This window comes from Poecilia mexicana, unplaced genomic scaffold (genome assembly GCF_051168715.1).
Source record: "Poecilia mexicana isolate PSO_F unplaced genomic scaffold, ASM5116871v1 scaffold_2, whole genome shotgun sequence".
Lineage (NCBI taxonomy): Eukaryota > Metazoa > Chordata > Actinopteri > Cyprinodontiformes > Poeciliidae > Poecilia > Poecilia mexicana.
This window is the reverse complement of record NW_028263371.1, coordinates 35,379,711-35,405,878: the sequence shown is the minus strand read 5'-3', so window position 1 is coordinate 35,405,878 and position 26,168 is coordinate 35,379,711. Positions and strand designations below refer to the sequence as shown.

At 36.7% G+C, this 26,168-nt stretch overlaps 1 protein-coding gene across 1 annotated transcript in view; it reads right to left on the bottom strand.

Moving 5' to 3' along the window:
* The window catches only part of chrm4a (cholinergic receptor, muscarinic 4a), a 39,264-nt gene extending 16,037 nt beyond the window's left edge, over nt 1–23,227 (bottom strand). The window contains exons 1-5 of the mRNA XM_088015109.1: nt 22,912–23,227; nt 13,337–13,935; nt 10,305–10,459; nt 9,591–9,792; nt 5,712–5,795 (exon numbers count right to left, since the gene is read on the bottom strand). Coding sequence (XP_087871235.1) covers nt 5,712–5,795; nt 9,591–9,792; nt 10,305–10,459; nt 13,337–13,935; nt 22,912–22,966 — 1,095 coding nt within the window. The 5' untranslated portion in view covers nt 22,967–23,227. The remainder of the gene's footprint in view (nt 1–5,711; nt 5,796–9,590; nt 9,793–10,304; nt 10,460–13,336; nt 13,936–22,911) is intronic.
* Between the last annotated feature and the right edge of the window lie 2,941 nt (nt 23,228–26,168).

Sequence of the window (26,168 nt, the reverse complement as noted above, 5' to 3'; positions counted from 1 at the left end):
TGAACCCATGACAGCCACATTGAAAACTAGAGCCTCCATATGTGGGTTGTGCTTAACCCCTGCGCCATACAGCACACCCTGCCAGTAGTATTTCAAAACTCAGATTCCTATGTTAATATATACTTTACACCATTCTGTGTTACATTAACATGTTCATAGTGTTAACTTCTGACAATATACACTAGTGTTGGGTAGATTAACACTGAAGTGTGTTTGATTTCAACTACTGTGAGTGTTGATTCAACTCTATCACAAATAACACTGGATGGTGTAACTTCTACACCATCCAGAGTGGACCAAGGTAGACACTTTCAAAGTGTTGAATTTAACTCTGTAGGAGTTGATGGGACACTTCAAAATTTGCTGAATAGGAGTACCGCTTATTTTCCTTGGTGCTGATTGGCTGCAAGATAAAGAAGCAAAGATAAAGAAGGCTGTGGAGGTTAGCTAGCAGTAGTTTTCATTGTATTCACGTATATTAAGGTACATTTGGCGTTTGAACTATCACAGGGTTCACCATACAACCAAAATAAACTGTCAAATTTCCGAAGCCCAGCACTGTTTGCAACACACACTTTGTCAAATCAGGCCTGTCTACAAGGAATTGTAACCTCTGATAAAATCAAGGACACAAGTGTCACAGAAACATGTTTCATAATATATAAGTTTTGAGAAAAATAATGTCTGAAATCATGTTGCTTTTTATATTTAGGGGATAAAATGCCCAACAAATCCATTTTCAGCTCATACAAATTGTAGTGTCATTTCTTATGGGAAAAAAAACTATATAAATCAAATTTTATAAAGTAATTTACTTTGTTGTTAATTATTAAATAAATTTTGCTTAATCACAGTGTTTGGAAAGCTGACTTAAATTTCATTACCAATTCATTAGCTGCTTAAAGGTCTCCATAACCAGTTTGACAACTTAAAGTTGGCTAAAAGTCTCAAAAAGAAAACATGGGAGAAAAATAAGCTGACATAATACAAACAACGGTTTATGATATGAAGCTTCAGCAGTAAAACAAACAACACTCTCTCACTCTTTCAGGAAGTAACAGAAGAAAGCTCTGCAGACCTCACTGCTAATGTTAAGGTCAAAGGTTATATGGCTTTCATAGGGATAGTTCCAACATATCTGATTTGGTTAAATCATTTGCTAAAACGTTCCCCAGAAATTACATATCTAAATGTCCTAAACAAAGTTCTGATTTAGATCCACCTGTGTGGCTGAATTAAAACAATTTACAAAGAAGAGAGGGACAAAAAGACTCTTTGCCAGTTAACATCAATGATTGGTGGGAATCATTTGCTAAAAAGGTTTGTTACATTTTCTACTTAGGCCAGACATAACTGGATGGTTTATCAACTAAATTATTAAAAAACACTTTGTTGTATTTACTGAGAAAATTTTTGATGATCAGAAAATGATTGAATGTGTCTTTCTGTAATGGGGAAACATTTTTTTTCAAATAAATCCAATTGATATTAACTCAAAACATTTACATGCACAGATTTCTAGTCCGGTTAGACTGGAATCATAAAACAACACATCCAATATTAGTAGATCATACAGTGCCACTGGTAAAGACAGGTAAAAACAGGATGATACTTATAACCCAGAAATGATGCTGTGCTGACAAGGTGCCTTCTGGATATTATTGAAACAAAGTTAGATTCATATTTTCACAAGAAAATTAAAGTATAAATCAAAAACAGACAATATTTCAATATTCCTACTGATCTCTGCATTTAAATTACATTCCCATTTGCTGTTACTATTATTTAACTTCTAGTGCAAATATGCATTAACAAAAGACTTTACAGTAAAAATGATGAGGTAAGGACATCAATATTATCAAATCAGCTGCATTTGCTCTCAACTGGATACATTATGATGAGTTTCCAGACCATGTCTGTAATGATAATGTTTAATTAACTTAATAAAAATTAACCAAAATATTATATGAATTTATGTAACATATGAGTTTCACTTTTTGAACATATTTGTTTACTGAAGTTCCTATTTATTTTGATGAAACTTTACTTAATCTATAGAACCCTGACATAATCTGTTGTGTTTGTGTCAGAGGTCAGACTCAGACAGTGAAGCGTTAAAGTTAAATGTGACTAAAACCATTTCAGAGCTTCAAATATCATCATATTTTTTCTGATATGTACAGGTGCTGGTCATAAAATTAGAATATTGTGATAAAGTTCATTATTTTCCATAATGTCATGATAAAAATTAAATTGTCATATATTTTAGATTCATTGCACACCAACTGAAATATTTCAGGTCTTTTATTGTTTTAATTTTGATGATTTTGGCAAACAGCTCATGAAAACCCAAAATCCCTGTCTCAAAAAATTAGAATATTATGAAAAGGTTCTCTGAACGAGCAATAAAAATAATCATCTGAATCAACAAAGTAACTCTAAACACCTGAAAAAGATTCCTGAGGCCTTTAAAAACTCCCAGCCTGGTTCATTACTCAAAACCGCAATCATGGGTCAGACTGCTGACCTGACTGCTGTCCAGAAGGCCATCACTGACATCCTCAAGCAAGAGGGTGAGAAACAGAAAGAAATTTCTGAACGAATTGGCTGTTTGCAGAGTGTTATATCAAGGCACCTCAGTGGGAAGTCAGTAGGAAGGAAGAAGTGTGGCAGAAAACGCTGCACAACGAGAAGAGGTGACCGGACCCTGAGGAAGATTGTGGAGAAGGGCCGATTCCAGACCAAATTAAATTTTCACCTCCATAAAACTTTTCAGCAGATGGAAGCATGAAGTGCTCAAAAATCTTCTGATAGCTGCTGCGTTGATCCTGCCCTTGATAAAACCCAGTGGACCAACACCAGCAGCTGACATGGCACACAGACCATCACTGACTGTGGGTACTGGACTCTGGACTTCTGGCATTTTGGCATTTCCTTCTCCCCAGTCTTCCTCCAGAGTCTGGCACTTTGATTTCCGAATGACATGCAAAGTTTGCTTTCATCCGAAAAAAGTACTTTGGACCACTGAACAACAGTGGTCCAAAGTGCTGCTTCTCTGTAGCCCAGGTCAGGCACTTCTGCCGCTGTTTCTGGTTCAAAAGTGGCTTGACCTTTGACCTGGGGAATGCGGCACCTGTAGCCCATTTCCTGCACACGCCTGTGCACAGTGGCTCTGGATGTTTCTACTCTAGACTCAGTCCACTGCTTCCCCCAAGGTCTGGAATAGGCCCTTCTCCACAATCTTCCTCAGGGTCCGGTCACCTCTTCTCGTTGTGCAGCGTTTTCTGACACACTTTTTCCTTCCTACTGACTTCCCACTGAGGTGCCTTGATATAACACTCTGCAAACAGCCGATTCGTTCAGAAATTTCTTTCTGTTTTTCACCCTCTTGCTTGAGGATGTCAGTGATGGCCTTCTGGACAGCAGTCAGGTCAGCAGTCTGACCCATGATTGCGGTTTTGAGTAACGAACCAGGCTGGGAGTTTTTAAAGGCCTCAGGAATCTTTTTCAGGTGTTTAGAGTTACTTTGTTGATTCAGATGATTATTTTTATTGCTCGTTCAGAGAACCTTTTCATAATATTCTAATTTTTTGAGACAGGGATTTTGGGTTTTCATGAGCTGTTTGCCAAAATCATCAAAATTAAAACAATAAAAGACCTGAAATATTTCAGTTGGTGTGCAATGAATCTAAAATATATGACAATTTAATTTTTATCATGACATTATGGAAAATAATGAACTTTATCACAATATTCTAATTTTATGACCAGCACCTGTAGTTATAACTGAAATGGTGTGAAGGAGCATGGAGACAAAGGACAAGACATGCAAAATTTTAAGCACAAATTCTAAAAGTGTTTTGTTGAGAAAAAGTGAGAAGATGTCAGATGACAATATGAAACGGCCGTATGTAGCTAAAAATAATCCAGACGTGGTGCTGGGCATCAAACACACAGAGCAGGTCAGTCAGAATCTGAAGGAAAAAGTCCAGATCGGCATCAGATTGTTTTATGTCAAGCCTACTGTCCTTACATGCAAATTCAGACTCTGAAAGTTCCGTTTGTTTGTTTTTTTTTTTTGCTCTTCTGCATAATGGTGCATTCATTGAAAAATATTTGCATACATCACTCAAACAGAGCTGCCATTTGCTTCCCTTTTTGTGTCATGATATAATTCTCCTGCTTGTCATTGTGTCCATTTTAAGTTGACACCAAGCCATCACTAAACCACAAGATTTTATTACAACTGAGTTTTAAATCTCTAACGGCTGAATTGACTGGGTTTTAAGAATTATGTAGGAGTTAGTCCAAATAGAACAAGTTATCTTCAGAATTAGATGCTTTGACTTTAACGTAGCGATGGTCAAATCCAGGAGGTTGTTTTGATCTTTATCAGAAGCTCTGCTGCTGCATACTTCATATTACATCCAGATTCAGTGAATATTGTCAAAGTACTTGAGCTATTCAGCAAGAAAAGTATAGTTTTTGATCTGAATCTGAATTATACTGGAATACATTTTTTAAACTTGGGTAAATCTTTTGAGAGGATTTATGTGAAAAATTATTAAGAAACCAAACTGAAATAAGTGATATTAATAAGATGAAGTTTAACTACACTGTGATGTAAAAGCTCTTTGAACTTCTTTGTTGCTGAGATTTGCTGTACAAATAAACTTTTTGTGCATTGGAGAATAAATCAATAATATACTCTTTCTGAGCTTAAGAAGTTGTTTCTCATTGGCTGTCAAGAGAGATGCATTTCTCCTTATGTTTACCTCTGATTGGCTAGTCAGTCCGTGTTGAGCGAAGCACAGAAAGAATCAAGAAGGTTCTGTCTGAATTTACTGAAATCGAATCCAAAATCGCACAGCATTCTGGGGGTTGTAGGCAGAGGAAAGACTAGCCGCTCAACTTCTCCTAGCCAGCAAAACAAGACTGGTGGCATCGACTAACTCACTCACATTTTGGTTACCTAGCAACAACTTGTTAATTAACTTGTGCAGCAGCACTTTCAGGTTTTGCCATCATATTTCATAACTGCTTAAAAATAAAAAAACTGGATCAAACAGGAACGATCACAGCAGCAGGTTGGCAGGATTTTAGAGTTTTAAAACAAAAAACAAATCAATAATTATCAATATTGACTGATATGAAATGCTTATGTATATCATTATATGTTTTTCAGCCATAGTTATAACACACATATACCAGTAATCAACCTCTGAGGCCGTCACAGAGCTGCTGCATTTGCACTCAGAGAAGAGGGGGCTGAGTACTTTTGCACACCGCACCTTTCAGGTTTTCATTTGTAAAAAAATGTTTTGAATCATGTTGAATTTTCTTTCTACTTCACAACTGCACACCACTTTGTGTTGGTCTTTCACATTAAATTCCAGTGAAATATATTAATGTTTGAGAATGTAATGCAACAAAATATGGAAAAGTTCAAGGAAAAGTATTGATAATTTAGCAAGCCACAGTATGCAGATCACCACTTCTGAACAGAGACGTTGAACCTTAGAGCAGGAAGTTTACAGCAGCAGAAAACACACCGGGTCCCACAGTGTGTTGTAAACAACATGAAAGGATCTCTATATTCTCTTACCACACAAGTGAGCAGTGCTTAAATGTTACAGCCTCCATGAGTTACTGACCATGTGCTTCCTTTTATGACCACTGACAACAATATTATCCACATTTTGGACACAAACCTCAGACGTCGCCTCACTGTTGGCCTTTGGTTCTGTTGGAGGGATAAAAGCTGTGGACGAGTCGTTGGAACTCTCCTTCTCTTCCTGTAAGAAAGAAAAAGGCACAAACTCTGATGCCACTCAGTTATGTAATAAATGCAGACTCAAAATGCAGTCTCTCTGCTTTAATTTGAGGGCACTCCAAAGCTGCAAGTAGGGGTTAGAGGACTGCAGCATTCTGCAGATGGTTATGAATTTAGAATCTGCTTCATGGAGAGCTGTGAGAAATTCTTGTTAGATCTTCTGATTAATAGAGCAGGTAGGAGGATTGTGGGAGATTCTACATGTGGAATCTGCATTCTGACTTTAATCCGTGAACTGACATCAGTTAAATGAAAGGAGCCATTCTTTGACTGGAAGGAACTTAAACAGATCCATCAAAGACGTAGAGCGAACATCCAGAGTGTAAACCTTCACCTTTCACTAAAACAGAATACACTAATGAGCCCAGACACAGAGAAAGGCCACACCAGGAGTTTATGATTAGATGGATTCCCTCCACAGTAAAAAAAAAACAAAAAACAATAAGACTATGTCATTTTGAAATCCATCTCACATGAAGTTCAACAAACCAAGAGAAGAACAGAAACATTAGGCTACTGATGAAACAACACAAACTCAAAACATGTTAATGTAATCCGTAGAAATGCTCTAGCTAGTTTGCCATTTGTTGCCAAGTGACTGATAATGACGTTGGTGACAAGCTTTACCCAGAATGCACCTGGAGACAATAAGGACGATTCATTTGTAGTTTTGTGTGTCATAAAGTTAAATATAAGAGTGAAAATAAAGCCAGTCATATGGCACAACATTTTATTCAATATTTTACACTCACTATGTCACTAAAATCAGTCAATCTGGTAAGGTTTTTAGCAACCATGAGTCAACAATGGGGCACCCTATTATATAAGCTACTGGGGTATCAGACAGAGTTTTCAACAGGAGAGGGCTTCCATTTTATAGTTCTTATCAGATGTTATAAAGAAAATGTTGATCCCAGAAGGCATGTTCTGCCTCCCATGTGGTCCCTTTCTAGGTCCAGGCTGGGGGCCTGCTGCAACCCCCACCCTACCTGTAGCTCCTTCCCTGAAGTGATGTCACAAATATGTTATAATTGTGGGAGGAACTGTCTGATGTTGATTTCTAAATCAACACCAGACTGAGTGTTGAGTTAGACTGTTGGAGTTAATTTAGAATTCAACACTGGACTGGATTGCTTTTTGTTTAACTCTTTGGAACTCTTTAGTGAGTTTTAGGGAAACTAAAGCCGTTTTCACACTGCAAGAAACTGAACGGTTTCAAAGTAGGGCAGACCGTGTTTGCATTAGAACTAATGACCGGTTCCACCCGGCCCCTTGGAACCACAAGAGCTGTGGTTCCAATCGGGCAGGCCAAGCGGTTCTGCTTAGAATCAGCAGCTGATTGGCCGCTGGTTGTTATGGAGTCAGACATTGATTTTCCATTGACAGCTGGCTCTCACTAAACTGTATTTTATTTTAATGAGCAGCAAAATTAAATCCATGTCATCGATTGTTGAGTTGTTGTTGTCATCGTAGTAGTAGCTGTTCTTCTTCTTTATTATCTTGGTAGTTGGCAAACAACCAACTCAAAACCCAAACTGGTGAAGGTTGTGAACCACATTGTTTAGTTTCAAAAATAATGACGTACAGTACCGCTTCGATGGCGCCCTCAGTGTATATGCAAACACAACAGGGCTGCAGTACGGGTGGAACCGTTCCTTTCCATACCGTTCAGTTCCTTGCAGTGTAAAAACGGCTTAACACTCACTAACACTCACGTTGTCTAATTAACACTGTATTTTTAACATACAACACTTGCACTGGAAATCTGACACTTCCGAATTTGCTGTGTAGACACACAGTCCTTCAGTCTCGCAAACTGTGGTAGAGGTTAGAACAGTTTACAGTGCTGAATAAAACCAACTTGGCAAAAGAGTTAACACCTTATAATCAACATTTTCTGAACAAAAGATATATGATGGAACATTTAAGGGAGTGATAAAAGACAGATTTTTCTTTTTGGGCCACAGACAGTTTGTCAGATAGTTTCCCAAACACTGATTTTAAACTTTGATGCACTGTGGTAAAGGCTCTAAAGAAAGGGGATGTTTCTCATGCTGTGGTGTTTATGATCTACTGCTCTAACACCAGTGATCATGGATCAGTCTGAATACAAGAAAATACTTGAACAAGTCATGTTTCCTTACACAACGAGTGGCTGAAACTCAAACAGGTGAGGTCAAATATGCTGATTCTGAGGCAACACAGATCTCAGAAACAGCTAAGCATCAGTTCAGTGGTTCACTACGTTTTCCAAGTTTTCAGCTTACACAATAAAGGTTTGACTATGTAAATTAAAAATGGAGACGCTTATGTTAATTTGGATGATCTAATATTTCTCACCTGTTTCTGTAGACTAATTAAATGTTTATCATTTGTTGTCCCACAGAGGGCAAATTCAGGTATCACAGCAGTGTGGACATACATATTCACACAAAGGTAAACATAATAAAACACTGTACAAATCTACAACAAAAAAATATATTACTGTGCACTTATTAAAATAGCACACTCAGATTACAAATGATGCACAGCTAAGTAAGTTAATTTATAGCAAAAAAGGTAGAAGATGTGTATGAACATATGTAAATAAAAAACAATAAAAAATGTTTGAATCCATACAAGAAACAACAAACTGATAATATATGAGCTAAAATCTGTGTAAGTTTGTGATTTAGGGAAGAATATTCTCTGCTTCCATGACATTTACCAAAATAAAAGCTATCAGAAGGATTTTGAGCATTGCTCATTTTTTATAGACATGCTATTATTTTGAACCCAATTGTAATTTAGCATAAACACTCTATGCTGCCGAAACAGAAGGTAAAGGTGAACATGTAGGCTGAGGGCATTCATCCTTCAGAACAAAACAACAACACTGACAATCATATAGGCGCGCAACTTTCTGCCTGCACAAAAAAGTAACAATAAGGTTTTCAGTGTTGCTATGGAGATCTGTCGCAGTTTTACTGGGGTGTGGTTTCTCAGTTTTTAACCTGTTTCCCCAATTCCCTCTATCATCTTTATCTTTTTCTTTTTCTTCTTCAGCAACACCAACATTCAAACTAAGACTGTCCTTTAAACTATGGCTCTAATAAATTCATAAACCTACAGATTTAAAGCTATCTGTAGCTTTAAATCTATGTAGAGTCACACTTAAAGTTTTTCAGTACGTTTTATGTGTACTCTGGTAGCCAAGCAACAACATTTCGTTTCTAAATTCACTGTTGTGTCTTTGTGCAATGATAATAAAATAAGTCTAACATCATCAGTGTTCAAAGATGTATTTAGAGTTTCTTCTCCTCATTTTCAAACATCTAGACAGAACAATTTCAAGTGAAAGCAACAGAAGGAAAAAGGAACATAAGAGGATTCAGAACCAGAGAGGATTTAAAGAGGAAATAACTCCGGTTTTCAGGCCGGGGCCCTGAGCTATACACTGCAGGGCGAACCGAGGGAAGGGACGATATTCAGCTCCACAGTTACCGGGGGGGACTGAATAAATGTGGAAATAGCTCTAAGACTACAGTTATTTATTTATGATTTAAGGCCACATTCATACAGAGAATGTGATAATGCTGATCAGCTTAAATTCCACATTTCTTTCACTATTGGGAACAACACAAGAGATAAACATCCTGCAAGTTTAATCAAAATATCAAAATGGATGCAAAGACCCTCATACTGAAGCTTAGAGTTTGATTTTTCCAACAACTAAACTTTCTAATATCTAATAAACTTTAGAAGAATAAGCCAATACCTGTGCCAGTCTGGGACTGGGGTGCCTCAGGGCTTCGGCTTGGGGAGGTTTCTGTTCCTCCACCTGGCCGTTCTTTACTCCATCCAGGGCGGTGGTGGTGGAGTCCAGGCTGGCCTTGGGAGTAGAGCGAGGACTGGCTTGAGGGCTGGTATCGTTGTTGTTGTTCTGCTTTATCATGTGACTCTTTAGCAGGTTGGGAGGTCTGGGGAAATGGACAGTTATTATATTCAATTAGAAAATATGCTTAAGACTCTTAGAGAATGTTTTTGGACGTTGCCAAAACTGTTTTACAATAATATCAAACAGTAACTCCTTTTTTGTCCTGCTTCCTGATATTAAAACATTCTAAAGTTATCCTGTTTTATTAAATTGTTTCAATTTTCTAAATGTCAGAATATTTTTTTCTTTACAAAAATCTTTGTGACTTTCTTTAAATTTAGACTCATTATGTCATCAATCAATTTTGGATGATGTTGCAGGTGGATAAAGGTTTGATGAGTTAATTCATGACATGATCTAATCAGAGCCACACTGAAAAGTTGAACCAGATTTAATGTCAGAGTGAAGAAAAAGATTGCATCATTATATACGGGGTATGTAAACCACTGGTATTTTTTAAGCTAGGTTGAATTTGAGAAAAAAAAAAAAAAATCCCTCTGATGTCCAGAAAGTATTTCAAAGAAGTTTGATGTTTAATTCACTGATCAATCTTACTTGATTCCCTTCTTCTCTTTCTTCTCAGGTTTGTGTTTGGAGACTCTGCTCCTGGAAGCCAAGGAGATGTTGATGTATAGGACTGTCATAATAACGACGGGCAGATAGAAGGCAGCTATAGCCGTCCCAAAGGTCACTGCAGGGTTAGAAAGGAACTGGAAGAGGAAACAGAGAAAAGAAAAACATAAACTCAATAAAATCTTGTGGTTCACATTCAGAGGGAATTAAGACATGTAAGAGTTAGATATATAGGCAACAATTTAAAGTCCAATAAAAAGCATTTTGTCTTTACTTCACACGTTTACTAGACTAATATTGAGACCAACGCTTTGCTCTGACTAATACAAACCATGTAAAGACTATACAGAGACTATTTTTGGTCAAAATAAAAGGATATTCTCACAAACTCAGCTCTGGTTGCATTAATATCAAATTTTCCACCGATTTTCAAACTTGGTTTTTGGAGGGGTGGAAATAATAATAATAAAAAAACTCTTCCAAAGAATTTACCAGATATTATTATTTACCAGATATTGTTTCAAATTGGCTTTTGGGTTTCCATTATCTATTCCCACTTAAAATGTAGAGCAGTCCATGTCATGCTTCATGCTTCTTGAGAGAAGCTTCATGCTGAAAGACTGGCTGGGATTCAAACCTGGGACCTTCTTGCTAAGAAAATACTACCAAGTTGTTGCAAAATCATGGTCATAGTTAATAAATATAGGGGTTTTTTTTTCCATTGCATATCTTCCTCAAAATCCTTATGTATATCTTTATTTTCCTGGAATCCACCATCTACTAAGTAGTCTGCTACAGTTAGCATTAGCACATACTGACACCAGTAGAATGGAAACAGATTTATTGGATATTTTCAGGATTTATTTCACATTGTGAAATGTTGCAAAACCAAAAATAATTCATCTTCACTGGCAACATTGCTTTTGTTTAGTTTGATTGAAGTGCAATTTTTTTTGCTCCATCATTTTCTCATGGAATACTGAAGATGAAACCAGAAGCCATAGAAACATTACCACCATATTTAGGTTTCACGTCACTGTGATCATTAGAACTGACTATGCTATAAAAAATAAATATGAGATGAAGATAATACTAGTAAATATGGAATGCAGATTTCAATTATTTCATTTATTATGAAACATGAACATAATTGCTTTGTTAAATGAGTGAAACAAATGCACACCAGTAAATTTGTTGGGGAGAATATCAGATTTGCTAAAGATGAAGCTTTTGGAGTGGCCTAGTCAATGTTGAAACATAAATCCTACTGAAATACAGTAAAATCAGTTTCAAAAGGCCTTTCAGGTGATTTAATGACTTGGAACAAAATAATAATTCTTAATATCTTTAAAATATAGAGAATGTATTTAATGAAGTGACTGTCCAGTATTCTTTAACCTGGGTTCCACTGAACAGCAGTAGATAACTTACTTAGTGTCCAATTATTTAGAAATCACATTAGTTGCTTTCAGAGGGTAAACCTAATGGCCTGTATGAACAGAGGTAGAGGGGGTGAGCGAGAGGGGGAAATGCAAAAGTAGTTTTATGATCTATTAACCTGATATCATATTTGCGTTATACTGTTATGTATGCAAACCTTCTGTTGTTTACATAAGGACTGTAGTACAGAGTAGTCCTCTACTAATGACCTTCCATGTGAAACATTGAACAGATTAAATCCTGAGAAGCCTCTCCTGCCAGAGTCACTGTGCTGCACAATAGTAAAAATTGAGAGATCTACATTACATTGCTTGTTTTGATTATATTCCTCATAGAACCTCATGTTCCTGCAACACCCACCATAAAAACCTTAAGGGTCACAGTCAAAAGCTTTCTCCACATCCACACATGTAGACTGGTTAAACCATGATCCGCTCAACATTGCTTGATCTACATTAATTGTTAATTTGAAACCACATGACTTCAATAACAGAAAGTTTAACTGTTTGCAAAACAGCAATTGATCTGTTTGAAGCTGAATTGCTTTTGAGATGACAGAAACTCATTTTTAAGAGATCAAGCTAAAAGTATTGTGAGATCATAATTCTCAGACTCCAAGAGAAAATTTACTTCAAGGGACAATATTGTGTATTTTCCAGACATATAGTGCCATTTTAGATCACAATCATATAAAAGGTGTTATCTTCAGTTGTTATAAAAAATTATATATATGTCAAATATGACTCTAAACAAATTTGACTTTGTAATTTAATGCCTTGAAATTGGGTCTCTGTCTCTTTAAAAGTTCCTGCTCTTTCTGAAACTCAATCTTCAGGAAGTCATCACAACATGGCTCCTCTATTAACTCTAATAACATTTTACCATCGTTTCACTGAGAAGTAGCTACTATAATGAGCTCAGCAGTTCCACTAGGTGTTTGCTAATTGCTGCTGGCTAGTCTGAAGGAGCTGAGTGGGGGAGATTCTGGGGAAGGCTACTCTGTAAGGGGGAAGGTTAGTGGTTTGTTCCCAAAAAGACTCTTGGCAGGCAACAATTTCCCTGTGGAACATCTTCAGATCCAAACCATGAAAACCTAAATTTTAAATACTCATAGTCATACTTCTTTCTTTTTTTTTTCTTTTTTTTTGGCTTCTCCCAGACTCTGTCAGTCACTGTATCTTCAAGTAAAGAAACTCATCCATTTTACCTCTGGCACTGGCTCGATGAAGCCAATGCCAGAGGTACTGGTACTGTTCGCTGCCCGACAATGAACTGCCAGCAGTTACTTTTTCTGGTTTATGGTTTTTCCTCATCTTTGTTAAGTCCTGGTTTAGGGTGAACAAGGAAACTGTATTTCATGGTTTCCTTTCCAGAGACTTAAATTTAAGAAAGTGGAAGACAAGACTTTTATTTATCTCCTTTCATAAATTGAAACTAATTTGTACTCATACAAATGAAGACATGAAGTGAGTTATTTATTCCAATAACTTCCTGGAAACCTAACTTTAAAAATGTTGACTTTTCCTCTTAGTAACGTGGGACACCGACAGTTGTACTTGACCTATAAAATGTACCTGAATGTAGCATTCTCCTGCTGGTACTGTTCGCTGCCCGACAATGAACTGCCAGAACAAGATGGCTGGAGCCCACAAGATGAATGACAGGATCCATGCTGCAGCGATCATTAGTCCCGCCATCTTGGTTGTCCTTCTGGTGGGATACGTCAGGGGCTTGGTCACGCAGAAGTAGCGATCAAAGCTGATGATCAATAAGTTCATCACAGAAGCGTTCGAGACGACGTAATCTAAAGCTAGCCACAGATCGCAGACGACCGGTCCCAGTGGCCAGGAGCCAACAATGATGTAGACTGTGTATAAGTTCATGCTGAAAACTCCAATGATCAGGTCAGCACAGGCCAGGGAAAATAAAAAATAGTTATTGACAGTCTGTAAGTGGCGGTTCACTTTGATGGACAGCATAACTAATATGTTTCCAGTCACAGTCACAAAACTCAGAGATCCAGTCACCAAAGCAATAAAAAACATCTCCAAGGTTTTATACCGACTTTCAGACCATGCATTGTTGTCGGGAAGAGAGCAGGATGTGGAACTGTTGGTCGACTCATTACAGGAGATGTTGGAGAACAGGTCAGCCGACTGGTTACCCAACGACCCTGAGGGAAAAACCACAGGCAGAAATTAGAAGACGGTGGGGAACCATGAAATGTAGCTAAGTTTGAAATCTGGAATTACTGTCCGATTGTAGACAGTGCCTCTACTTGTATTTCTGTATGCTTCAGTAAACAGATTAAACAGATTTACATTGAGAAAGGAAAGTAAAAAATGAGACTGAGATTGTGGACAAGTGTTAGAAATGATTGAACTTATTGCATGGTTTCTATAATGACAATAAAGATTATTATTATTATTGTTATTATTATTATTATAATTATTATTATTATTATTATTATTATTATTATTATTATTATTATTATTATTATTATTATTATTATTATTATTATTATGGAAACCACCTGGAAATTAAAACAGAAAACCCAAAACATATCAGATCCCCAAACCCATCCAGTTAGTATCCATGGATAACCTGAAACAAACACCTGCTGTTTGCACTGCCACCAGGAATTTGATAGATCCTAAAACACACTGATATCTCTGCACACTTCCACACTATGTTTTTGGACATTTTGACAGACAATGTTCTACATGATAGACAGACACAGATAGATGAGTGACAGCAGTTTTAAAGATGGGAGATGCCTTGTGTGCTGATATTCATCTCAAATGATGTGAAGACTGAGCACACTGAAAAGACTGACTCCAGCTGTCAAATCTCAGACCCAGAAGGAGCAGCGTGGCTTTGGGAATGGTGAGCGGATCATAGTTCAATGGTCTACATGTGTGGATGTGGAGAAAGCTTTTGACTGTGACCCTTAAGGTTTTGATGGTGGGTGTTGCAGGAACATGAGGTTCTATGAGGAATATAATCAAAGCAAGCAAGTAAGACTCGTTTCCAGTGGTGATTGGACTACACCAGTCCTGATATTGATAAAATCTGATGAAAATTAAAAAGATAGATCATATCTTTTCTGCCTTAGCTTCACTTCATTGACTCCCTGTTAAATCCAGAATAGAGTTTAAGGTTCTCGTGGCAGGCAACTGCTTGCACTGAGTCTGGTTCTGGTTCTGCTACAGATTTCTTCCTATTAAAGAGGAGTTTTTCATTTTCCTCTCCACCGTTGCCTCATAAATGTATGAGGCATTGCTGTAAAGTCAATGACAATGCAAGCGATTGTTGCAACACGCTCGTCCAGCAGGAATAAATACTGTAAGTCACTGAGTCAACGTAATCTGCTGGGTTTCCTTAGAAACTTTTTAAACTTTGAATAATTAACTGGGACCAATTCAAATGTATCAATGATTGAAATAAAATTATTTTTTGTAAAGTGCCTTGAGAAGACATTGGTTGTGAATTGGCACTATATCAATACATTGAATTTAGTTGAATCTCTGAGGAACAGAAGCTGTGAATACATGAATGTGGCATTTTTAAGCATCTGGTTGTACCTGAACAGGAACCAGAACTGTGGATAATTCAGATGTTTTAATGAGAAAATTATATCAGCTCTCAAACTAAACCAAATGAACTTAAATTGGTAGCTGAAGTGAAGAGATCTGAAACGCCATTTGGAGAAGAAGTAGTAATTACTCCAAAAGCCAAAACAAAGATCTCATTTTTAAAACTCACTCAGAGACAAGACTTAAGAAATCTACTGTTTGATTTTCTTCCACATTTGAGTCAAAAATACTTTATGCAATTAAAAATTGAACTCTAATCACTATGAAGGAAAATCCTAACTGACCTAAAACAACAACAACAACCAAAAAATCTTTATGTAATATACACTGCTCAAAAAAATAAAGGGAACACTCAAATAACACATCCTAGATCTGAATGAATGAAATATTCTCATTGAATACTATGTTCTGAAGAGTTGAATGTGCTGACAACAAAATCACACAAAAATCATCAATGGAAATCAAATTTATTAACCAATGGAGGCCTGGATTTGGAGCCACACACAAAATTAAAGTGAAATGTTCCCTTTATTTTTTTGAGCAGTATATATGTGAACGTTCGTTCATCCTAATGTGTGTGTAAATGCACACAGAAGAACTACTTTAATGAGAGAAGTCTTACTGCTGATTTCATCAGTTCACTCATTCATATACGTAGCTTCACCTTGAACTCATCTCACTGGCTTATACATCTACTTACACGAAGAATGAAAAGTCTAAATTATTTTGAAGTCAGACTGAAATGTTCCTTATAACAGCATCAAACATGGATTATTGATGCCAAAGGCCATTTCCTCAAAAAGATTTTAAAAATGGATGAATTAACATTATGATGATTTATTCTAAATACACAACTTATTTTAAAATATCTCAAGAAGGTAACATTTAAGGTAAAAGTTTACACCTGTCATCTTGTTCAAAGAGCAAAACAATTTGATGGTCACATATGGGATAGCATCTAAATGGATCCCAGTAGCTTTAGCTTTATGGAAGTGATTTTGGTAACACTTTATTTGAAGGGGGTTGAATAAGACTGTCATGACACTGTCATAAACATGACATAACACCTGTCATGAACATGAATAAGCCTTCATGAATATTTATGACTGTTGTCATAAAGTGTCATTCAGTAAATTATGACACTTTTAATACAAAGTTGACATTATTCAAAATGTCTTTGTTATGACAACTTGACATTAACCAAGAAATCATCACTGTTTAAACTTTACCTTTAATAACATAAAGTTACCTAATTTTTAAAGTGCAATCAGTAAAACTTTTATAACAAATTTATATCAGTAATGATTTCTTGGTTGATGTCAAGTTGTCATAACAAAGACATTTTGAATAATGTCAACTTTGTATTAAAAGTGTCATAATTTACTGAATGACGCTTTATGACAACAGTCATAAATATTCATGAAGGCTTATTGATGTTCATGACAGGTGTTATGTCAGTCTTATTCAAGCCCTTTCAAATAAAGTGTTACCGTGATTTTTTTATTCTCCTGAGTTAATCCTGTTTATAACCATCAAACTTGAACTCATCTAAAAAAATTAAGTCAGTTGCAGTTTTTCCATTTTTTTAACCTGGGGGTTTTCAAAACATTTTCAAAAAGGACCAGGTGGCTTTTTATCTCATAAGAAGTTAAATCATCATTTGAAATCAGCATTGTGTGAGTACTCTAGTTACTTTTATATGTTAGTCTGAAACCTTGAGGTTTTTAAAAGAAAAAGCAAAAAGAGGAAACTTGTACAAGAGAAAATACTTTACAATAAGGAGATTTCCAGACAAAAAATAAATAAATAAACAAATAGAAGTAAAGTCACATTATAGCCATACAGAAAACTACCTCTGCAAGAACCTCATGGTGAAACACTGGAACAATGAAACAGGTCATGTGGTCTGTTGAGTGCAGATTCACCGTACTGCAGAGTGATGGGAGCATCAGGGAAAGAATAGCGGCAGATGAAGCGATGCCCCCATCATGCCAAGAGCCTACTCTATAAGCCTGTGGGGGCAGTGTTATGATTAACTCCCGCTGAGGAATCAGAGCTGTTACAGAGAGGCAACAATGGGATGCTGAAAAGACAGCAGGATACATGGCATCATGTACGCTCTGGAGGCAGAGAAGCTTTTTAATATCAACATAAAAAAATATGAGAACCTGCCTAACGGGAGCCCCTGGTTCATATGCACATGAGGTTGAAAATTACTAGCTTGGTTTGTAAATTAACAATACAACTGTTGAAATCAGATGTTTACATTCACCATATAAAGGAATTATCTTATTTGAAATTTGTTAAATAATCCAGTTTTTGATCAGTTAGGATTTCTAAAATTTGTTGGATTTGCTACATGCCAGAATAATGACAGAGGGAACATTTTCTGTTTTCTATTTTCTTTTATCTACTTTTTCACTTAAGTATAAGCTTAACTTTTAAGTCTGCGATGATGTCACAGCTCTGTATGCTTCAAGGCAGATGTGATCTAAATCAAAACCTAAAACACTCATTCTCCTGTGACATCACAGCAAAAATAAAAATAAGTAAGTCAAGACATCAGGAAGGGAACTATGGACTTTCATAGTTCCCTACCTATGAACTATGGACTATGAAAGAGTGAGGGTTTGCTTCACTCTTGATTCCCAATCTCTCATCTTCATCTGTCTAATAAGATATCTGCAGGTTCTCAGTGGAGACAAGCAGCAGCTACAGAATCAGCAGCTAATTGTTATCCATGTCAAAGCATCTGTCCCAATCAACTAAGCAATAAATAAAACTTAGATAAACTGCAGCATAAAGAACAATGAAAATCTTAAGTCAACCCATTGTTTCACCATATGGTAGAAACAGTTCAAATACACATTAATGAACCAGCAGATGTTCAGAACTGCAGAGCTGTCAGTCATTCCATACTTGGTTCTACAGCTTATCTCCATCTGGAAGGTAGTTTGGTGTGTGTGCAGGACCTGGTTAAAGATGAAGACCAGGCTGCTGTCTTACCCACACAGGCTTCTTTCATTCATTCAAATTACATTAAAATGACAGTTAGGTCATTTTAATGTAATGTTTTAATGTAATGTTTAATGTCATTTAATAATATTAAAATGACCTAATTACATAAAATTACATGACCTAAAACCTAAATTGACTTTTAGGTTTTAGGTCTTGTTCCCATAACATGTTATCTTTAGAAACATTTTGTATTTGTCTTTTCAAATTAGTTAAAAAGTGTCCTTAGCAATACAAGAAAACTGACACCTAGCAAATACGCAACTTACAATTTAGTTTTCTTACTCATTAGAATAATGATTGGTTCTTTATTAAAAAGTTAAAATTCTGAGCTGATTCTAAAGTATTTGGTACATTAAAGTATGAGATTCTTGTTCAGATATTTATTTATTTATTTATTTATTTATTTTTATTTTATTTTTCATTTAAATTTAACCAAACTAAACCCTTTCCTCATGTAGCCCCTTACCAGCAGTCATGAACTTATGGGTGAATAGGACAGAAGATAAACTGCCTGGGTATGCCACAAGATCTAGCATAGGTAACAAGGGTGCAGAAGGTGCATCTATGTTGCATTGGCTCTGGAGTCCCCTGCTGGAGTGGAGGGGAATTGAACTTGACACCAAACTGGAAATTTGGCAGTTTTGGAAATTTGGCAGTTTTGGAAAAACGGAGCGAGTGTTTTCCCTTGGCTCTTTCTCTAATTCGGTTGTCAGTACGGATGGATAGATTAATTAAATTGTCCAGAGAGCTCCGCAGGTCTCTGCAGACTAGTTAAATGATTTGAGATCGATCTGGACTCTGCCTCAGGGGGCTGAGTCCTCTCTAAGCGCCTTATGATGAGCCTTAACGAGCCGCAGCTGCGGGGCCTGCACCTGCTGGTCACACCCTGGAGAGACGGATGAGGACAAAAACACTCAAACCACCGCACACAGCTCTGTGGATGACAACTGTATGCCTTGTTTTGACCTTTACACCTTAAATTCTACAATATGTTTTTGTATAGCAAATTGATTTATAATATAAATACATTAGGGAACATAAGTATTTGGTAACTTTTTCGAGTTTTTCCACGTTCAAAGAATAAAGGTCAGTAATTTTCATCTTAAACCTCAGCTGTGGAATCTACAAGAATGATTCAGAAAATCACATGATTTATGATTTCCATGCAAGTTCAGACCTTGTGGAGGACCAGTGATCATGAGAAAGGTCAAAGTTCAAACCAGAATTACACAGAACTGAGGTAGGACCACAGTCACAAAGGTTGCCATAGTAACACCTTTGAGACAGTCCTGGATTCAAATTTTGCAATATTGGACATCTTGCTATAAAAGACTGAACTACAGGAGGCTGGTTTAAGAACTATTAATCCCACAATGCATTGTGTGATGCATCATGTCAACACGAGGAAGGAACATGCTCTCTGTTGGTTCAGTGGTCACTGGTGTGTTTTGCCACCCACTAAAAAATATCTAAACAATTTTCTCAATAAGCAAATAGAAAACATTCTGGTGATTCTCTCTAAACTAAAACATCAGAAGTTTGGTCAGATTAACTTCAGTGTATGTAAATATCTGGCTTCAACTGCAGATAAATTTATTAGCTTATTCTTGTTGACAAGCTTAGCATACTGACATGTATTAACTAGTTATAACATTATCTGCATCCAACATTACTCAACTTGTTTGGGAAAAAACTGTGATAAGATTTTTTGTTTCCTTTTGCTGGCTTTCTGCCATGCAGGTCTGCTCAGCAGGAGGTCTCTGTCGCTGCCCTGGGCGTAAAACTGGCACTGGCATCCCAACGCTCATGTTGTGTTTAAAGGCAGCTCAGAAAGAAACATGTTACGATGTTCATGCTAACAATGAATTAAAACAGTTGGAAAGGCTAAAAAAATGTGTGGGAAAAAAGAGAGCTCAGATAAAGGAGGAAAAAAACAAGCCTGTTTTTTTCAGTGAAAGCATCAATGAATATCAATACATTTGAAAATATGATTAAATGCAGTTATTGTGTGTGTGTTGGCTACCCAAATCACTTTTTCACACATTACAAATGAAAGGCTGTAAGTATTCATGTTTGGTGAGGCTTTGATTTTTATGAAACATAGTAATAGTCACACAGAAGCCTAAAAATTTTATAGTTTATATTTTATATTGTTATCACTATAGCACCACAAAATACTGTGATAAAACTACCTCCATATGCCCACCCCTAGTGGACTGCACATCAAACTGCAGGATCATTTTAAACAATATACAAAATGTGAACATCTATTTGTGCATCCTAAACACTTATTTACAATAAATGACAATAAAAATGTGCAAACAACAGCATAAAAGTTATTTAAAATAAGAAAACCAGCGTAGAAACCAATATGAACAATACGTTTATGATGGTTCTAGAATAACAGCTGTTGGGAGGAAAGATCTATGATAACGCTCTGTTATGCTCTCAGGATGCAGCAGACTGATCCTGGGGTAAAGGTTATGAGGTCAGATGAGAACACCATTGAGCTTTGTGGTGAAGGAAACTGAATGTTATTTGTCGTGTTTGGAGGAAAAGGAAGGATGAGAGCAGCATGCCAACAGTGAAGGATGGGAGTGGAAGCATAACGCTGAGGGATGCTTCTCTGTAACCGGGGCAGGGTGACTGCACCGTGGTCCTGGAGGAACCTGGGCCATCTCCACACCTGAACCCAATAGAAAATCTCTGGAGGGAGCTGAAGCTCCATGTTGCCTAGCAACAACCCCAAAACATGAAAGGTCTGAAGGAGAACTGTATGCAGGAGTGGACCAACACCCTACAGTGTGTGCAAACCTGGTCAAGAACTACAGGAAACATCAAACCTCTGGGATTGTAAAACAAAGGTTTCTGTACCAAATATTAGGTTTTATTTTTTAATCATATCAAATTAGTTATTTCATGCAAAAAAATGGTGATTAATGGTTTTAAAATCATATGCTTTCATCGTTGATAAAAATTACAAACCTCTCCATTCTTTGCAGGTGGTGAAAGATGAAAAATCGCCTTTTGAATCGGAGTTTAAAGGAGACTTTCAGATTGCAACAAAATTGAACAAACAGAAACTTTTGTTTTTTTGGACACATCCATACACTAAAATAAATAGCTAAGGATCCTAAATCCTATAATTAATCGAACAAAAAGTCTCAGCCTCATCCAACTCTCCAACATAAATACAAATCGACTTTCCACCAACACGATCCAAGGAGCAGGCTGCAGAACAGGCGGATTAGAGATGGGTGACAAACGAACAAAGAAGCCACAACGATCCGCTGGGCCATTTAAACATTCTGCAGCTCTGACTGCTAACACGCTCCAGGAAGGATGGAACACCGTCCTATCATTCCTCTCCTCTTATCTCACTCAATTCCTCTTCACGTATGAGCATCATATGTCACACGCCCTGCGATTTCTGCTAAACCATATCAACAGACATCTGACAGCAGCTCGTTGTGTTCAAACAGATTTTTACTCTGAGTCTGGGTTTAGATTGTGGATTTTTACTAGTTAAACAAAGGAGGATAAAATTCATCCTGCTTTAAGCCCTGGGTTTTCACGTCAAAGCAAAGAGGGAAAAATGAGAAAGGAACCAAAATTTAAAAAAAACAAGAAACAAACTGGTAACAGAAAGATTAATAAAATGTAAACCTATAAATTATGTTTTTCTGCTTTGGTTCACCATTTCCGCTGCGTTTGTATGCATCATGGTCCCAGCCTCCATGAAGAAGAACAGATTTTACATATTATGCTGAGAAACAATAAAAAATAAAAATGAGAAAATAACAATAACAGCACTGTTTAGATTTTGATCTTTTCCAAGAAAAATCAAATAACAACATGTCATATCTTCAATTTACTAAAATTCCAAAGATTTTAGTAAATTTTCATGAAATCAGGATGAACTGAAGACGTCTCAATGGCAGAGTTCCTACAAATTTACCATGTTAAGATTCCAGATTCAGATTTCAATGTCTGCCCAATGTAAAATGCAATAAGTCAAAATGAATCTATTTATTGAGTCATTCAGCTTTAAATAAGTGATCAATACTGTAATAAACAAACAAACAAACTGAACATTTACAGGCTGAGATTTAGGATGGAAGAACAAAAAGTATGAAGGACATGAAAGAGTGAAGAAGAACACAAGGAAGAAACAAACAAACCTCTTGATAACTAGATATGTAAAACAGTGTGAAAATACACACCTTCTCTATACACAGCTTTCTTTTCCATATTTATCCATGCTAGAAATGAGATTGTCTGATTAATTTCCAATTACATTCTCCATTGTTAGATTCTTTTTGCATCGAGAGAAAAAAAAAAGCTAAATAATCTGTTTTTGTTGGGATGTCACGATGAGAATCGTCTCTGTTTGTAGCGGGTCATTCCAGCACAGCGGGGCCACCGGAGCGCACCTGACTGATTCTCACACTTTCAGGTTTAAACTAAAACCCGTCACTTATTTCCACCAACTCTCCCTCTGCTTGTTAAACCGAATAAAAAGGTTTTGTACTCACCGCTGAAGTTCCAGTGAGGCTGAAAGCCTCCAACTTCACTGCTTTCATTAATCATGTTTCATGGCAAAGAGCGAAAGCCAAGTTTTCCACTCAGGCTCCTGCCGCCTCGACCCTCCGCTGGAATCAGAACCGAAGTTTGGACTTTTTTCTCCTTCCTGGAGCTTGATTCTGTATCAGTCCGAGTCTTTGTTAACATCTAATTAGGATTGCAGTGATTTGAGCTCCATACCATCCAGGCGCACCGCTCCGCTCCTCACCGCGCCGCGCCGCGCTGCGCTCTCTGAAAGGAGCAGCAGAGAGATAGAGAGACTTATGATGTCATTTTCTTCAGCCAATCCTTCATGACTCACTGTTTGGATATTAGAACTCTCATTTATACAGATGCTTCCCCAAATCTTCCCGACATTCATGCACAAACTCCGGGGAATCGTCTATCCATCCTCTCGGTTGTTTTACCCAGCATTTACACCAAACTACGACTAGAACGCAGTTTTCTACCAAATCACAGCAGATTTTCCTATTCTCTCACCCCTCTGGCAATCAAACTCAATCTCCTGTCAGGCAAAACCCTGAGGCTGGGGGAGGAAAGTTGGCGTGTGCTTTTGTCACTTTAAAAGTGAAGCAAACATTTTTAGATCAGGAAGAGGCGCTTTTTAAAAACTGGGAGATTATATATCACGGCAAATTAGGGACAGTGTAAATAAGAACAAAAGGAGGAGAAATGTCCACTAAGAAACTCAGAAAATGTTGTGATTAATCTCAGAAATTTTGTAGAAAAAAATGGAAATTTCTGAGTTAAAAAAGTCAAACTTTTCCCACTTTTGAAACTGATTTTTTTTTTCTTGAAAATTTCTGAGCTTAATCTCAAAATTTCTGAGTGTTTCAGAGCAAATTTTCGACTTTTTCCTACCTACAGAGGCCATAATACACAGCTTCACAGCCAGAAATATATGGATTTCATTCAGTTTGATCCAATGTGCCTTATTTTGCAAAGTAACCACAATATGTAAAGAAGAAAAATCTCTGTTAATTGTTTTGTTTTATTCCGTCCATTGGACACAAAAAGCATCTTTAAGTTTATCTAATTTTTGCATTTATCCATTTTTATAAAATATTATTCTTCTTTCTTGTCTCCTCATCTCTCCTGTATTGTCCTTCTCTTATAATAACATCTAAATATATTGATATCGTAGCTCAGGTGTTTTTTGAGCTTTGAAGATGCTAACTAGCTGTTCCAAATTGTAAAATTGTAACTTTAAATACCAATAATAACAATTTAGAATTGCTTCTTATCAAGAATATTTCAGTTTTCTAAATGCCAGATGAAGTCAATTGAAACTGAAAGAGGTCAGATATTCTTTTCCAGACTAAAAAGCATAGACAGATAAATAGATGAGACAGAGGCTCAGAGCAGCATGTAACCAAGTCGTCACATCATTCTGCTGGGTTCATGAAAAAGAGCAACAACCCAGATAGAAACTACAAGTGTTTATTAATCACTCCAAAGAAACTTGAAACTGAAGTGTTTCTGAAGGACTAATTCAGAAAAATCTAGCAGAAAATAAAAATACATGAAGCACAGATAATTTTCTGTTGAGACAAACAAAAGAGAAAAACAGAAACCTGAGCAGTCAGAGCTGGTAAACAGAGAGGCAGTCATGAGAAAACCAGGAGCAAAAATTAGACTTTATGAGAAAAAGATCTGAGATTTACAGAGAAAAGTATTCACCACTTAAATGTTTTACCCTTTTGACCTTTACAAACTTGATCTCAGATGATATTAGATTCTGTTGCTCAGTGAAAAACATAGAACCCTGTTTTCAGCTTTGTGTCATTTTTAATATGCTCCTTACAAGTTTTCATTTTTAGACTAAGTTTATGTCAATTTTAGACCAAACAGTTTTAATTTATCAAAGCCGAAATGAAATGATAACGTTGAACAGAGGTTTATTTGACTCAAACAAGGTCTACTTAAAACTGATACTGAAATCAGGTGACTGGGTATATTCCAGACAGATTAATAGGAAACAAGATTTTATTCCTCCAATATTAAGGCTGATTAGTATTTTTCAAGCATTGTGTAAAACACCTTAGAGGAGCAAACTGCTGACTTTTTTTAAGAGTAGCTCTTTCTTTTTCAAACATCTTCCATTCTGACTTTAAAGAGTTTAACATATTGACAGCACCTTGCATATTTTCTCAGTAACTGTACATCTTCAGTGACTTGCTTAGTTGTGGTGCTCCCCAAGGCTGAGTCCAAGGACATCTCTTTGTTTACCCTCTTCTGTATGGTCAGTGAATCCAAAATGATAGCGACCATCACAGTTTCTCTGCAGACAACACTGTTACGTGTTTTGTCAGTCGAAAGAGAAACCAACAAAAGAAACATTTTGCTTCCAGTTTGCTCTTACATTGATCACTGTAATGAAACTTACAGTAAGCCTTTGTCTCCAGTAGGTTCAGAACACTGGAGCTCGACTAATTACAGAGACTAAAATGCACAAAAACATTACGCCAGTGCAGGACTGTCCGCACTGGTTCTCTTTTAGGTTTCATATTGATTTTGAGATCTTGCTGCTTGGTTGAAAGCTTTAAATGGCCATGCCCTGAATAAATCAGTCCTATTGACAAACTAAGCTTCCACTTGAACTCCGAGGGCCATAGACAGAGCTCCTCTGAATATTCCCAAAGTACAATTTATGGCGATAGGAGACCAAACCATCTCCATTATAAATCTCCAATTCAGGGAAACCAACCCACTAAACATGGGCCAATTAAATCATGACCTTAAGAGCTAAGCTTGGTTCTGCTTGTGAAAGTCTTAGTACATTCTTTTTTCATCTACTTTTATTGTTCTGAATATAAACTTGGCAAAAACCATCTAGTTTCTTCTTATGCAGCATGTCCATTACAGATTTCTTCAGTTTTGCTGTTACAGCCAATGAAAAAAAGCATTTCAGAAAAAGAATATACCATAAGTTCAACATGGTGGTGGCAGTGTGATGGACTTGAACAACTTTGCTGCTTTAGAACCTGGACATAACGAAATCAAGCAAGTGTGATAAAAATAAATAAATAAATAAAAACAGAAGAAATCCATTGGGGGACAATCTTGTTTTTATGGTGCAAACAGGTCAAGGATCTAACAATGTGTTAAAGAAGATCTATTATGCAAAATTACCTTTTTGCATGTTTTTTGTAATTCTGTTTGTGTCTCTACTGCTTCTAGTCCAAGTAAAACAAAACATCCGGCTGTT